Source organism: Cuculus canorus, chromosome 17 (genome assembly GCF_017976375.1).
Source record: "Cuculus canorus isolate bCucCan1 chromosome 17, bCucCan1.pri, whole genome shotgun sequence".
NCBI classification, from domain to species: domain Eukaryota; kingdom Metazoa; phylum Chordata; class Aves; order Cuculiformes; family Cuculidae; genus Cuculus; species Cuculus canorus.
In genome coordinates this window covers 2,949,038-2,965,720 of record NC_071417.1, presented here as the reverse complement: position 1 = coordinate 2,965,720, position 16,683 = coordinate 2,949,038, and the positions used below count along the sequence as shown (strand labels likewise).

Below are 16,683 nucleotides of genomic sequence, written 5' to 3'. Positions count from 1 at the left end.
GCTCGGATACTTTTCCTGTGCCTGATTATTAAAATACCAAGACTTTCTCCGATCTCAAAATTGTTAAATCTTTAATCTCAGATTTTTCTTGAACCATTTCAGATAAATGGGAGCACTGTCCTGTGTATAACCTCTTTCAAAAATCAACTTTGCTATGGATTTTTTAGCAACGTTATCTTAACTTCTCTGGATGTGTCTCATGTCCATTATCTTTGAGGCTGCTTAATGCAGTTCGTAGATAAAGCCTGCTAATTTTGTAAACTCTGATACTCAAGAAGGTGAAGTCAAACTTAATTGGATTTATGTGCCTCTAATTCTCTTCAGAATTCTGAAATCCTTTCAGACCTTAAATGTAGTAGTGTAACTTACCCTTCCACTTTTGGGATTTAACCATTCGATACTACTGAGATAGAAGAAAATATACGTTGCAGCTTTCACTGCAGTAGGGTTTCATGGTGCTATAAACTTGTAGGTAACGTGTTGTGTTACTTCAAAGTTCTTGGTTTCCTAGTAATGTTGCAAAGCAGCATCACCATAATAGTCTAAGTAGATTTTGATGCATTATAGGTTCAGAACCATTCCAATGATTACAGGTGTTGTCAGAGTGTGTTATATGGAGAGGAATATGTATGGAAGCAATATTTAAAACTGCATCTTAAGAGAAGCTTAATAAAATGGAAATAAGATTTCTGTGAACAAATGGAAAATTACTGGTTATTTCGAGAAAAGCTAAAATGAGAATAACTATCTCTAAGAATAATGCTTGTCAGTTTTCTGATTATTATGTCAGGCTTCGATCTGAATGTATATGATGCAAACTGGGAGGTTAGAATTTAGTAGCAATACAAGAGTAAGCTCACAGTTCCTCTCCTGACTTTAAAACGTAACAGATTCTGCTATCCTTAACTTATTCTTTGATGGAAGTACGTACTGCTACACAGGAATGTTTATGACACTTTTAAGAGGGTAATTCACTGTGATTTAATATCTTGATTAAAGTTTGCCTCCAGAAGTATAAACTCTTACTATACATCCTTCAAAACGTTTTACCTGAATGCTCTCCGTTTATACGTCTACCTGCAGAAAATGTGTAGATTTACATAAAGTAACTGCCATTTGAAAGTGTTAACCTGATTAAAGATTTATAAAATATTGTCCTTAAAGAAAGCAAGCCATAAGCCTTTGCAATGTCAAGAAATATTTCAAGTTGGAGAAGCCTCTAGTGTGGAAAATTTGCTGAAATTGGTTGTTTATTTTATTGGTGTTACATGGCAAAATCCCTCTGTTTTTTGAAGCTTCATTGAGTATGTGTATATAGCAATATAGTGGTTTAATATGTATGTAACTCAATATCAGTGGTTTAATCTCTTGATGTTAGTTTTGGATATATGTGCATTTCTTAGAGCACACGTAGTTTTAACTGAGTTAAACTGCCAGAGGTGAATTAGAGTAGGAAGAATGATTTCATGTTAGGTCATTTTTTAATAGTCTTTCACTGGTTTACTTCTTTTTCCATACCTATTTGGCTTCCAGCTGACCTTCAGTACATTTTGTTTCTGTCTCTTAATCTACATAGTTCTTATTCATCCTAAGTGCATTAGTATGAGCATTCGTTTTTTCTTGGATACTGTTTCTTAGAGTGTGTTGTGTAGATCTGAATTCTCAGTGTGTTTGTACTGATGTGATAACGTTGGAGTCATCTTTTTTTTTTATTATGTGTCTTTCTTCTGATTAGAACATTGTTCTTTAATATGTCTTTTTATAGCAACTGTGGCAGCCATGTATTATAGTTACTATATGCTACCTGATGGAACCTATTGCCTCGCGCCTCCGCCTCCGGGAATAGATGTTGCCACTTACTACAGCGCATTGCCTGCAGGGGTGACGGTATCGAGCTCTACCGGAGTGGCGACAGTATCTCCCCCACCTGGTACTACACCTCCACCTCCCCCAGACACAACCACTGATAGCAGCAGTGGGTTGACCTCAACCACAACATCCACGAGGTACGACAAACAGGTTTGCTTGTTGCTTGGGGGATCTCTTTCCTGCACCTCAATATGAAGTGTTCAATGATTCTGTTATTGGCGATTCCTCAGCAGTATTTGCCAGTGTTTATGTTTTAACTGCATAATGAGCTCAGAGAGCAAACCTCTATGTAAATGTTTTTCGTTAAAAATTAATGACTGAAATATATTTGTTATATTTTTTAAAATGATGCATTTTTCTGTTTTCAGCACGATTGCTCCAGTGGTTGCCATTATACCTCCACCCCCAGATATCCAACCTGTTATTGATAAGCTAGCTGAGTATGTTGCTAGGAATGGAATAAAATTTGAATCCAGTGTTCGTGCCAAGAATGACCTCAGGTAAGAGAAAATGTTATTTTAACTTCTGGTTTTATAAGTTGAAATTTTAATTTTTAAATGTATTATCGGGATGTGCAGATCATGTAGTATCTTTTTTTTTTTTTTTAATTGAAATTCAAGGTAATGCCAAAGCATTATTGCCCAAATCCTCGAAACAACCAACCTAAAAAAAAAAAAAAAATCTCTAGAAAGCATGCTCTGAATGTATATCCTCTGGAGGTTTAAGCATTAAGTTACAGTGCTTCCAAATGTCAAATAGCATTCCAACTGCTAGAGAAAATTGGATGGCAAAGGATTGTAGGTATTTACTATCTTCATGTGCATTTTCACATATTCGGTTTTCTTTTCACAGATTTGAGTTCCTGCAGCCATGGCACCAGTATAATGCTTATTATGAATTTAAAAAACAGTTCTTCCTTCAAAAAGAGAGCAGTGACAACCGTCAGGTATGTGTGTTTGTATGTACATATATTAAAAATGCTCTGTGAGAAAAGGACTTGTTTATCTACTGTTGCCATGAGATGTTTTAAAAATGGAACTGTGAATATTGGAGATATACTGTTCAGCAAAAGATGTGAATGCTTTTTCCGTTGTTGTTGTTGCTTTTTAGTATTTTGTAGGATTTAAAAAAGGATATGTGAGGTGTGCGATAGTTATTTCTTGCTTTTTAGTATAAGCAGCCACTTACTGTGGTTGTAATACAAAATGGCAAACCTCAATCTTTCTGCTTTCTGTACAAGGAAATACGTGCTTTGTGGAAGTTTAGAGCTTTGTGGGATTTGGATTAGTGTTCTGTTGTCAGAAAGGTTAGGTATAGCTTTTAAACAACCATAGCTTCTTGAATGCCTTGTGGTTATTTGTAGAACAGTAGCTAAACTACTTTTCTGATGTGCTTTTTTCCGAGAGAGGCTTTGTTAAAGAGTTGTCCTGTCATGATAGACCGAAACAATATTGGAACTTCAAAGTCTCACATCAATTTCCTACTTGCTTTGCTGCTTCTAATCCATGTTATTACAAGATGATACACAGATTTGGCATCCTTGTGTTTATTCTCATGTTAGCTAATCTCATTAGATTGTTCTCTTACTGAAAAGAAAATTGCGAATAGTATCAGAATACGTGATCTGATGTTAACTTTTCATGGGAAAGAGCTATTTTTTTTTTAGGCCCTATGTCATTTGTCATCTCAAGGCTTAGATTGGGGAGCCTTTAACTGAAGAAGGTAGGCCTTTGGGTAAACTCCTCAAAATCGCTTTGTGGAAAATGAAGACATTCAGTACTACTTGCTGTTTGAAACACTTGTGTCTAGTATTTTGTTTTAATAGTGAAAAATGTTTGGAAAGCGTTGTTTTTAAAGATAAGCTCTGGTAACTATGATTTTATATAGTTGATACATTATGTGCAAGATTGTCTGTACCATAATGCTGATTGTTATTCTAGAATTTCCTATTTGCAGACCAGTGGGTTGAAGTCATAATACTTAATTGGTGAGGATTTGTTAGCATTTCTTTTAGGGGGAAATTGTACGCTAACTGAAGTGTAATAATAAAGTATGCATTTTATGTGTTCAGATGAGTACAGCTAAGAAGCAAGCAGAAACTGGTTTAAGTCCCTTGGGGTCAAAATGCATATTTTCTACTGCATGGTTTCATAGATAATGCTATTCTCTTTAATTTTTTAGAATAATTATTTCAATATTATCTTTATGCTTTAGTAACGTACATATAGGCAACTAATGCAATTGATTGTTCTCCTTTTGGCCATTAAAGTTAATAAGAGATTGTAGTACTGGCTTCAGTAAATACAGGATGAAGTCCTTGATTTCCTTATGTTTTTCCCCTCCAAGGACTTTCAGAAATTAGTTCTGTTATTTGGGGAATGGCTGCAGGGAGCAATGAAAGGATCTTTTCAATACCTGATGTTTCAGCATTAAGTGTACTGAACAGCAGCCAGTGGAAATCAACCAACCTATTTATTGAGAAGCTCATTTAAATGTTAAATTACTTAATGTCATCCCCTGACTCACCATGTAAATATTTTTAATGTTCTACATTATCCATCTTAGAATTTTTATACTGTGAGTTTCGAGGTCGTCTTCGACGGTTCAGTCATGCAATAGTAGAACCAGTAATTCTTTACTCTTTTGAAAATTTCAGCACATATGTACTTTATCAATTTAATGACACAGAAAACATTGATGGGCCCAATGTTCTTCAGCAAAGTGCTGGATGAAATCGAGCACTTTAACCTGTGTTAATCCCTGTAAAACTTGAGTTTGTAAAGAAGGTATCATGCAATTTCACATTAGAAAAACTGTTAATTTGTTGGTGTGAACTAGCTTTAATGGATTCTGTCCTGGACCCTGGAGATCAAGGCCTAAAAGAATGTACTTCAGAAAAAGCCTATGCTTTTAGGGCCTCATTTTAAAATTACAACTTTTAGAGCCATTATTGGCAAAAGCGTACAGAGAAAGAACATTTTCTTCACTGCAAAACAACATATTCTTATTGTAGGTCTCTAGTTTTTCCAGCCTGTATGTTTACATGAAGCAATGCATTATTTATAAGTAGTAGACTTTTGGTCATGAGCACTTATTGATGTAAAATCAGCTGTTGATAATGATTTTTGAAATGGCTGTCAAAATTGCAGCTCCACAGACACTGCATTAATTCCTTCATGAACCACCCAGTCCCTAAGCTTGCATGTTTCTTTTGAAAAGGGAGTATCTTCATCTGAAGATGTTCCAGCAGAAACTGCTGGTGATACACCAAGTGAGACACAATTTGCAGATGAACATGCACCTGAAGATGCGTCTGAGCCAAGTGCTAAGGGAGGTGCAGGAACTAAAAAGGATGTTCCTCCTAAAGTTGTCAGTGATGGTAAATTGGTCAAAGGTACGTTCGCATGATTTGTTGGGTGTGAGAATAAGTGTTGGCATCTACTTAAGCAGGGAAAAAAAAAGTGAGAGGAGAGGCAGGGGGAAAGTAAGGGAAAGAATTACATCACACAAAGTATTTTCACTGGAAGCATCAAAAAAGGACTGAAATAAGTAATTTCATTGCTTTCATATTTCTTTCTTATCACACTGTCAGGTATTTATGGTCCGACAGATTAAATTGTTTTATTTCATTTTCCTGTGAAGTTGAAGGCTTTCATTGGTGACCCCGGTAGAATCTTATTTTTGTCATTTTAAATTTGACAGTTCAAGCTCTGTGCAAGAAAGAAGTTGTTCCTTCTGAATAAAAGCAGTAGTCTTGTTTGAAACTTGTTTGAAAGATAAGGAGGAAGTGCGCAAGACTTATTACTCAGTTGCTCAGCTTTCCTATGTTAGACGTTAGTCATCTTGGAAAAAAAGATGCTTTTTGTGTTGAAGCAGAATGTTTTTCTTCTTGCAGTCACAACAGCAGAGGGACAAAATATGAGGATCTCTTGGAAGCCAGTCAAACAAAGTCAGCTAACATACTATTAATGTCCTGAGTTGGGGAAGTGATTTTTTTTTTTGTACTCAAGAACAGATTTCCTCCTCTATCAGGAAAAGATACCTTAAAATTTCTTGGTTTTAATAAAAAGTAGACACTTAAATCTCATAACTAGAGTTGAAAGCCACTGGCGGAAAAAAAAAGAGGGAGAAAATGGAAAAACCAGTCTTGACCTGTGTTCCCATGGATAGGTGCTGCTTTCCTGCCCTTTCAGTGGCTTTCTGAGTTGCTCATAACTTCATCTGCTCCCTGTGGTCTCTTGGAATTCTTCTCTTTTCTGGCTCCTTACTGCAGTTTCTTTCCCTCCTTGGGCTGCAAGCTCCAAGCCTTTGCCATGGTTGTTTGGCTGTCCATATTCTGCAGTTTCTTCTCTGTCTTTAAAGATGCTTTACTAACATAATATAATATACAACAGAAATTTATATCATTTCTTCTTGTGCAGTTAATAAATGGCATCCTGGAGCCAGTGCTTTAATAATAATCTGCTCAAATTTAGATGATGGAATGTAATCAGTGAGTCATTTTATGACAATCCCATTCCTATAAACTCATTTTCATTTCCTCTAATATGGTACAAATTCCACTTTCTTGTAACATAAATACAGTAGTTGGCTACAAGACAGGCATAACAACCACACTGCATTTTTCTTCTGCATATGAGGGAGTAAAACGCATTTTAGGATTTGTTTTGTCATTGAAAAGGTTGGAAAATCACTGTTGTAATAGCTCTTCTCTTGGAATTCTTGAGTTCTTTACTTCTGATCCAGTTTCCTTACCCCAAAATTACAAGATGCAAAACTTACATTTTATAAACCTTGGTATGTAATTTAATTATTGTATTTAAATTTCCATAACTGAAATCTTACAGGATATATATGCAAAAGACATGCTGAGAAAGACAAATGTTTCAGCAGAACATATGATAGTAGGTTGATGTGCTTGAGATATGTGAGAAAGTCCATTCTTTATTCTTAGAAGTTGCACTTTGGATAAATGTTTCAGAGATTAATTCTGTGGGGTTTTTTTTCCGTAAATGGTTGTTATAAGGCTTTCAAGGAGAATGCTATGAGGCTAAAGGATTCGTTCAGGCTTTAACATAGTGATATATTAGCTGTGCTTAATATTTTTTGAAGATCCATTAGTACAACCTAGCTTGAAATGATCCCCAATTTTCTTTTTATTGTAGTATTCCATGTTTTCTACAGGCATCCTTTTTCCTTGGAGCGTGCTGGCATGAGTGTGTTGTGCCGTTCTTCCGTGTTGCAGTACTAGGGGTTGCGTGAAAGGAATAGTTGACCACCAATCTTGCTACAGCAAGACTAGCTGAGACATTTGGGGAAAAGTATTTAGCTTTGGCATTTGTGTCTCCTGTAATGAAATGTTGTTAATTCCCCAAAGCAATTAATTTTCGTATGGATGGAAATAAGTCTTTAGATACTGTTCTGTGAGCCTGCCAGATGCTATTGTTGTGCAAACCGTTGATACGGTGTGAAGGAAACGTAAGGGACCATATCATACTGTAGTGTGTCAGATAGGAGCTTGAGCACAGTGTTTTCATTTTAAGCCTTGGAAGAGTAGATTGTTCATCTGGGGAAAGAAGTAATACTGAAACTAAGGTTTATGTAGGACAGAGTGTGAAATTATTTATCTTGCCTCAAGAAATGTAATTCCTGAATTGGTTTAGAGTACCTTTCTTTTTCCCTGCTGCTCCTGAAGTATTAGAAAAGACTTTGAGATAGATCTTTACATGGCAAATGAGGTTTCCAACATTTGGTGTTTTAAAACAAAAAAAAAAAAAAAAAAAATGGTGGTGTCCTTTCCCCCAAAGTAATTAGCATAATGTAAGGGTGATACAAGTCTCCTTGTGGTGGAGTGTGCATGAGTAATTGGTAAAGTCAAGACATTCGACCTGCTTTCTACAGTCATCTAATGATGTGTAAAATCTTACCCATTCATTCACAGCATCCTTTGCTCCAATAAGCTTTGCAATCAAGGCCAAAGAAAATGACCTTCTTCCTTTGGAGAAAAACCGTGTTAAATTAGATGATGACAGTGACGAGGAGGGAGAAGAGGGCAAGGAGGGCCAAGAAAATGCTAATAGTGCTTCAAATCATACTCCAGCGGTTACTGCTCCTTGTACTGCTGCTGAAGAGAAAAAACCTCAACTGACACAGGAGGAGTTGGAAGCTAAGCAAGGTATCCCATGTTACACTGAAAACCAAATGACATATTGAGTCCTTCAGGCAAACTAAAAAACTGTCATGTGAATAAGTATGGCGTTTTTAAGTATTCAAAGCTTCACTGTGTCGTGTTAACAGTCAGAATTCTTCTCTTTTCCCACGATTTCCTGCTTATTGCTAAGAATGCAGTCTTCATTGGATGCTCAGCCAGAATCAAACATACTTGGCAGTTGAGTGCTTTGCCCAATTCATAATTTTTCTGAATTATGTTTTATTTTTCCATTACAACCTCTATGTAGAACACTGAACTTCTAATTTCCAGATTGCATTTACAAAGCCCAGTAAAAGGCATGTCTATTTCTCATTTTCTTTAGAGAGTAATAAAATACTTCAAGCTGGTTTTCAGTTGTAGCACTCCCATATAGACTAATACCACCTTTTTGATATTTTGTTGCTCTTATAATGCAATGTCATTAACTCTTTGTGTGGGTTTCTCCTGTTACTGTGTTCACGTATGTTATGGCAGAAGGATATGCTGTGAGGGTTTGAATGAAACGATCTCTTAAAGGGATCAAATTTCCCCCATTCCTCCCCAAGACCGCTTCACAGCAGAGATTGTTTAACGAAGTGGGGATGCTGTCAGTATTTACAAGCTTAAAAACTTAATATTTCTCTTACAACTATGAGTGTGCCACAGGAATTTAGTTTTTCATTTTCAAAATGTTTCCTTTTTTTTTAAGTTGCAGTTCCTTTCTAAACTTTAGTAATGTAGAGTATGCTGTGGTGGTACATATCTAAAGCGGATATGAAATATTTTGTATGATAATAAAAGTGAAGTGCAAAACATTTAGAAAAAGTTGTATGTTGGAAGAACTGTGCAGTTGAACAAAAAAAACTAGTCTCACCCATGCACAGAACACAACAGTGGAAGATGGAAAAATTTAGCCAGAATATACATTAAGTGCATAGTTAAATAAAGTGGCTTATTCACTTTCTGTAATCACATAACAATAACTGTTGATTGTAACAATGGTGAAAGAATTTCTGAAAATTTGTGGAGCAGCCCTTTATGTAAGCATTTTAAGATGTGTGTCAATAAGGCTGGAAATAGAAGGTAAAGAGCAGATTTGTGGAAAGAGCAAAATGGAGAGTTTCCATTGCTTTAACGAGTACAAGAAAAAGCTTCTGAATTTACTGCTTTTTTAGGTAATTTTTGTAAAGATAAAAAGACAAGTGTCCTGAATTTTCTGGATTGGATTTTTATGTTGTTTTCTTTAAGCTTCAGAATTTTTACTTCACTTGTACTGACTGCTTTTCACCAAGCAAATGATGTATCTACAAATTCAGATGCTTAAAATTTCATCATTTCAAGGTGATATGTCATTATGAATGGATGTATTGGAAGGGTTTGAGAATGGTTAGAGGGGGCACTTTTGTTGTTTGTGTTGGGCGTATGTGTTTTTTTCAAGGAAACCTCAGTTTCTCAAGCATGACTCATTCTAAACGTAATGCTTAATTGTGTTTCATAGCAAAGCAGAAACTAGAGGATAGATTAGCAGCTGCGGCAAGAGAGAAGCTGGCACAGGCCTCCAAAGAATCAAAAGAAAAGCAGCTACAAGCAGAGCGCAAAAGGAAAGCTGCACTGTTCTTGCAGACCCTGAAAAACCCTCTGGCAGAGGCAGAAGCTGAGAAGATTGAAGAGAATTCCTTCAATAATGAGGTAAGCAGGAAATAAATTTCTCTTTACCTTAGAGCTAGCAGAAAACTTGCCTATAGGGTGCGAGTCTGACAGTATGTCATGAAATATGTCATGAAGTTGACTGGAGAGATGGAAGCTTTTCTAAGTGGAGCGAAATTTGAATTTTAAACGCTGATAATCTTCTTCAGTTATCTTAGGTATGTCTCTCATCTGTCATTTAAGAGCTGGTAGAGTAATACAACGCATAATTCAGAGGTCAGTTAGCCACTTAAAAGAAAATGATGTTACAAGTTTTAACTCTACTAGAGGTCAGTGAATTAGAATGTTTACCTTTCAAGTGTATTTGGTTTTCTGTTGTGATGTTTACTTATTGAATGTATATACTGATATGAGTTAACATCTTCAAGTTCTGAAATGTTTCACAGGCAACTGAGCTTACTTTAAGACTCATTTTGTACCTGTTCTGCTGGGTTTTGTTTGATTTTTATTGGTTTAACTGGCATGAAACCAAGGCATTTAGTTAATGAACTGATCTGTGTGATCTAAAATTTCTAGCTGGGATATCCTTGACTGAGAAAACATACGTATGAGGGACAAGTCTAGGCTATATACTGACTGCCTTTTATCATGTTCATGTTAGTTGAGTATTTAATGTGAACTTTTTAAAAGCTTAGGATTCTAAGGGTGTTTTTCTTTCTCTTTAGGCCCAAATTTAGTATGGGAGTTACAAAGATTTTTGTTTGCATATAAGGATATGATTTTGAAAATCTACATTTACAGATAGTAATACAAAATTAAAACAAATGTACTCATGCGTGTTATTCATGGGATGTAGTCAATGACAGAAAACTCAGTATGAAATAATTGAAGAGGGAACTGGAAGTCAGCAACTGCCTGGGCCTCCTTGAATAGGAAATGACATAATGCATTGGGTTTGTTCAGTGAAATCTCTTATTTTGGAGAATAGAAGCAAATATCTTTCTGTAATTTGAGTGTTGGTGTTCCTGCACTTTGAAAGGACAGTTTTTAGTAGTTGTGTTAGAAATTCGAACCCTCTGCTTCTCTCTAGAATACTAGGAAATAGTCATATGGCAGAGGCAGATTGCTTGCTTGCTTTCTTCTGCCTTGCAATTTTCTTGTCCGTTTGTGCCTATTCTCGTAGTTTGGATCATCAGCCACAATAGATAATACTTAAATAGTGTCAGTTTGAGGGCTTTCAGAAGCTCTCTTTAGGGTAGGTTATCATGATACTTCACTCCCAGGCCAAAGAGTAACCTGAATATTGATGATGACTTAATATTAGATTTTAGGAACACAGTAAAGTTACTAATAAGTTGCCTTGTGATTTGGCTGATTGGACTGTTGCTTCCAAAGGAAGTGAAAAGCTGTTTTCTCATAGCCTTACGTTGGATTACTAGAATTTCTCACAAAGAGGAAAAAGAGGATTTATCATGCGGAAGTAATTGCTAATCAGTTAGTTGGTGTTATCTTCTGTTGCAAACAAAACCAGTCAAGTCTGTTGATGAGTAGTTATAATAAAGATCTCATTTTGGGTAGAAATGGTAGGAATCAGGTTTGTAAGACTTAGAATTTTGGAATAGACAAGGTTAAGAATCTTGGGCCAAAAGACTTCAGTAATGAAATGCAAAACTAAACTGTAAAAGCCTGTATTGGTCAGTCACGCGCTTGCTTTTTTTCACTACTAATAAACAGAGAATGCTGTTTAAAATAGCTAAGAAATAATGTGTTTCACATAAACCCTTTCTGATTTCAATAAAATACCTACAATTTTAAAAGCCTAAATGAGGGATTTGAATTAATTAGGTAGGAAAATCCTTCAAGTATTGATTTGTTCGTGCATCATAGCACTGTCCTGAAGCTTCTCTCTCAGTCTGCAGGTTTTGACAGCAGAGCTATGATCTCTATCGAAGAGTCATTTTCCCATTTACATTGTGTATTTTCCATTTAAGTTGTTAATTGCTTAACTTCATCCACAGAGGAGAATAGGCTATTTTTCTGCTTTGTTTCTGTTCTTTCGTTCTTGTTTTCCTCTTCTTCTAGGGGAAACATTTCACTGAGCCATTCTCTCTTTTTGCCAGTACAGTGCTTGTCCCTAGCTTAAGTACTGATAATTTTACTTCGGGGAATGTCACTCATTTTTATTCAGCCTAAGCATCATTTTACCATGAGCACATCCCAATCCAGTGTGATCTGATGCGTGCTTGCTAAAAGACAGAAGAGTTTGTTTCCAGCACCTCCAACAAGTTCAGACGATCACTTTTCATAATGGAAGAAAAACTGCCAAAATGCATTTTCAACAAAGTCACCTTATAATGTATCTTCACTGCAATAGCTATAAACAGCTGTAGAGAAAATATAGGAATGGGATTTGGTGTAGACTGTCTTCCTAAAATTTAATCTGAATAGGGTCAGAAATTTATGCAGCATAGGATGTTGTTGTGGGGTCTTACACAAGCCTGTGTTTGTCTACAGATGCTGTAGTCAGACCTTCAGTACACATTGTAAACACAAATGTTGTTGGGAAGCAGAATCTCTGTTTCCTGGTTTTAGAATTATATTGCTTCCAGAAGCCATAACTCGCTCTTGGTTGTGCTAATCAAGCAGAACTTGATCTCCAGATGCTAATAGAAAATTTCAGATATTGTCTGTGACAAGCTGGTTATGAGAACGAATGGTATGGCTTTCCATTGTTTGCTTTCCCATGGGAAGAATTTCATTGTATAACAAGTAAATCATTGTGCAGTTCTTAATTCGTGATTTATCTGGAAAAATTACACCTCAAAATGTTCACAAGAGATCAGACAATTGAAAGGTGCATACCTGCATTTCAGGTGATGTGTATCTGCACAGAGTAGCAGATGTGTGAATTGGGTGTGGTCTCATCCCAAAAGAGATCCTATTTGGGATTCTCACTGCTACCACTAACAGATTTTCCCTGACTGGCACAAGTGTTCAGTACTTTTTTCCAGTTGTATACTGAGCAGTGAACGCAAAGAGACAATGACAGTGCAGAATTTCCTAAATTTGCAGTTCTAGTCTCCTTAAGGCAGTTTGTCAGGCACATAAGCTAAGGTTCTTCAGGTATTTTCCTCTAAGACACATAACCAGTAACTTGAGGAACAGCTGAGTCTTTCAGAAGAGCAGATCTGTCATCACTGACATCTGAATGTACTGAAGTAACTTAATAAAACACAAGTGAACTTATCAACAAAAACCACACCCTGATCCCACTATCCAGTAAATTGATCTGCTAAAAACTTTTTTTTTTCTTATATATGCAATTTCAGAGAAGGTATCTGTCTTTCTTGTACAAAAAAATCCAGTGTATTTAATGATTCTAAAGAACCAGTTTCACTGCTTCTTAGCGATAGAAATGGTTTGGAGGTCTTTTGTTCATAAAAAGAGGGGTTTTAGAATTTCAAAACTACATTCTGCTCAGGGACATGGTTTAGTGGCAGATAGGAATGGTTGCACTCTATGATCCAAGAGGTCTTTTCCAGCCTGGTGATTCTGTGATTGTGATTTAAATGTTACTATTGTGACCTTGCTTTTTAAAATAAGGTTGACTCTTGTATTGGGAATGCTAGCACTGTGTAACAAATAGTCTAAAATAGCATTATGTCTCTGGAAGCAATTTTCCTCCTAACTAAAGTTTGCTTATTGACATGCTTATATATGTTTATGTAAATATATGCATGTACATTTTTGCATATAAAAGTTTATTTTGAAACACAGAAGTTTTTCAAGCTGTTGTCTTTCTATTTGCTATATTTGAATAAGCTTCCATCTACATTTGTTCCAGTCTGTAATCTGCCTTTTGCTCTGCTTGCCTGGTTTACCTATTCATAACAGCCCATTGATTCAAGATATTTTGTTGGAAAGAGATAAGTGAAATTATATTGTGGATTTGCTAACCTCTGAGTATTCAGTAAGCTGCATCATAATGTCTAAATCAGTATATAAATAAATACATGGCACAAGGGGTTTTCTTGAGTTTTTCAGTTGTGTTTCAGAAACAAAAAAAATGCATTTAAAAACACTGATTGCAGAAGAAACAAGTAGTAACTATAGTGGCTGTAACTTAACAAAAATGTGTATAAAAAAAGTCAAAAGAGATACAGAAAATTAGTTTTGTAGTTTGGCCAATGGAAATAATTGGTGAAATTTCAGAAAGTGAAGAAAGTAACTGAAGTCCAGCAAAAACATCACTTGAAGTATTTTGTCCCTTGTTTGGGGGAAGGAGCAGCCAGTAAGGATCCAGAAAACAAAGGTTGATAGACAAGTTAATATATTGATTGGAATTATTTTTGTAGCTTCGAATGTGAGTAAAAATACAGAATAATGTATAATGAAGCATGAAAAGCAGTTGAGAATGTCCATGGGACATGCATAATTCCCATGAGAATGCCTCCACCTAAAAACTGTGTAGAACTAGCAATGCTATTTATGTGTGTACAGTGTACATTTGGCTGAAAACCTGCTTATCAGACTGTGTAGAAATGCATTAAGTGAGCAAAGCTTTTTTGACCTCTGTCAGCTTTTCCTGATATCTAGTATTTTGTGAAAGAGATGCTGGCACTGAATACATATACCTTTGAACAAAATTGATTCCACTAACTGCCTGTAAAGGACAGTTGCTACCACAGAACATAGTGCTTTTTAAGCTTATTTTGGCTTCAGCTGAATCTTAAAAATAGTCAGATGTACACTTTCCATAGCCGAGTTATTCTTTTTTTCCTATCGTTCCCTTTTTTTTCCCCTCAAGTTAAATCAAGCAAGAGGAACAAAAGTCTGAGAAATGGGCCTGAACAATGAAGCAGCACAGCTTTTTGCGAATGGCTCCTCACCATTCTTGCACACATTACAACAGTACAGTTATGCATCTTATTTCCTCCAGCCAGTGCTTGGAAAACATGTAGCTTGGCTGTTTCCAAAACTGATCAGCTACCAGGATTGTTGGACCTAGTGAACTCTTTGCTGTTTTTAAGGACAGGGGTAAACGGTAACTGGGTGCCGTCTCACTGCTAGTGCTAACGTATATAATTCACGCAGGCAGCTTAGTAACAAGAAAATGAGCCAACTGGCACATCTGCCAGGTGGTATTTCAGTTAAGAGAAGTTGCAACCGTTCTTCAACGAATGTAGGTTCTTTGGCCTACAGTAGCAAACAGCATCTAGTTGGAGTACGCCAGGTTATCTGGAGTGCTGCATGGAAGTGTCTTTTTATTTTAAATCAAATAAGGAAAGGTATCTCATTATCATCATTTAATTGATAACGTGTCTCCCAGAATCTACTGGTGCTGATGATACCTGGCAACAAAAAAAGGGGCCAGCAGTGGTGGCTGCTCACACCAAGTAGGCATGATGTGTTTGACTTCTTCCAAGTAGTCACTTGATGTAGTGACAAGTGCTCTGCAGGTGTGGTACTGCCTGATTTTTATTTACAGGACATGATTTAACTAATGCTGTATCTGAAGGGTTTGTAATACAGATTATTCTGCTAATCTCTCATATTTTATCATATGTCAGATATGCCTTAGGGGATGATGGTACTTTAATATCCATGTAAAAGACAGTCTGTTATACCCAAACTGTTACCTCTGTGAACCACAGCATCCAATCTAAACAAGGAGAGAAATCCAGTTACAGTGCCACAAAACCAGACAAGCACATGATTTGAAAGTAACTCTATTTTAATGACTCGTCCCAAACATCATCTGCTGTTATGCCTCTGAGTATAAAGATTGTATAGCACAAAGCAAAATTTAACTTCTTTTGGCTCTTTCATCTTCCCTATTTTGAAGCCTTCTTTTATCGTTTGTTTCTTTAGATGGCTTGTCCTTACTTTTGTCCTGTATGTAACAACTATTATTTTTTCTGTGAAAGGTAGTCTGTTTACAAGTGAAATAAAGTGTGCCATGTTTAAATATAAGACCCTATTTAAGTTTCACCACTCTCATAGGGAAGAAATTCCTCCCTGTGTCCATTCTAAATCTGTTCCTCTCCAGTTTATACCCATTGCCCCTCGTCCTGTCCCCACAAGCCTTTGTGAACAGCCCCTCTCCAGCTTTCCTGTAGCCCCTTCAGGTACTGGAAAGTCGCTGAAGGTCTCCTTGGAGCCTTCTCTTCTCCAGGCTGAACAACCCCAACTCTCTCAGCCTGTCCTTGTAGGAAAGGTTCTCCAGCCCTCTCGTCATCTTTGTAGCCTCCTCTGGATCTGTTCCAACAGCTCTATATCCTTCTTATGTTGAGGATTCCAGAACTGGATACAGTACTCCAGATGAGGCCTCACAAGAGGGGAATAGAGGGCCAGAATCCCCTCCCTCGCCCTGCTGGCCACGCTGCTTTGGATGCAGCAGATATTAGTAGATCTTACTGTGTGCCTGTATGCATGTTATCTTAATGTTAATTTGTGAGCAAACTGTAATTGTGTAATGAAAGCCATCTGGTACATATATAATGAAAAAAATACTTTAGATTATTTCAGGGCCTATAAGTTTTCCTCATCTTGCTTCTCCAAAGACAGGTAAAAGTGTTAAAAAAAAAAAAAAAAAGCCACATACTGATGTGGCATTTTGGGGGTGGATAGCTTGCTGGCATTTGGAACCCTTTTAATTGCAAAAACTCTGCTATCAAAAACCTTGAGAGTTGTAATTCCTCATGCTATAATACTTCAGTTAATATTTAGATGATGCGGGAGGTAAATATCAGGAACTATCATCTTAATTAAGATAGGTGAGGGAGCAAAGAATATTCTATGCCTTGATCTTTAGTCTTCAAAGTACTCAAGCTAAAAAGGCATATTGATCCATAAAGCAAAGAGATTCACGGCCACAAATTTCTTTACAATTGGCCCTTCAACATTAAGAATGCAAAATTCCGTCTGGTTTTGAAGCATTTATCATGGTTACTGTGCTGTTAATAGCTGTGTTTCAG

The 16,683-nt window shown here is 36.5% G+C and overlaps 1 protein-coding gene across 6 annotated transcripts in view; it reads left to right on the top strand.

Moving 5' to 3' along the window:
• The window catches only part of SFSWAP (splicing factor SWAP), a 49,236-nt gene that overhangs the window by 13,914 nt on the left and 18,639 nt on the right, over positions 1–16,683 (top strand). For all 6 annotated transcript variants that reach the window (XM_054082136.1, XM_054082135.1, XM_054082137.1 and 3 more), the window contains exons 8-13: positions 1,766–2,006; positions 2,238–2,369; positions 2,722–2,815; positions 5,089–5,263; positions 7,811–8,044; positions 9,558–9,748. In XM_054082136.1, coding sequence (XP_053938111.1) covers positions 1,766–2,006; positions 2,238–2,369; positions 2,722–2,815; positions 5,089–5,263; positions 7,811–8,044; positions 9,558–9,748 — 1,067 coding nt within the window. The remainder of the gene's footprint in view (positions 1–1,765; positions 2,007–2,237; positions 2,370–2,721; positions 2,816–5,088; positions 5,264–7,810; positions 8,045–9,557; positions 9,749–16,683) is intronic.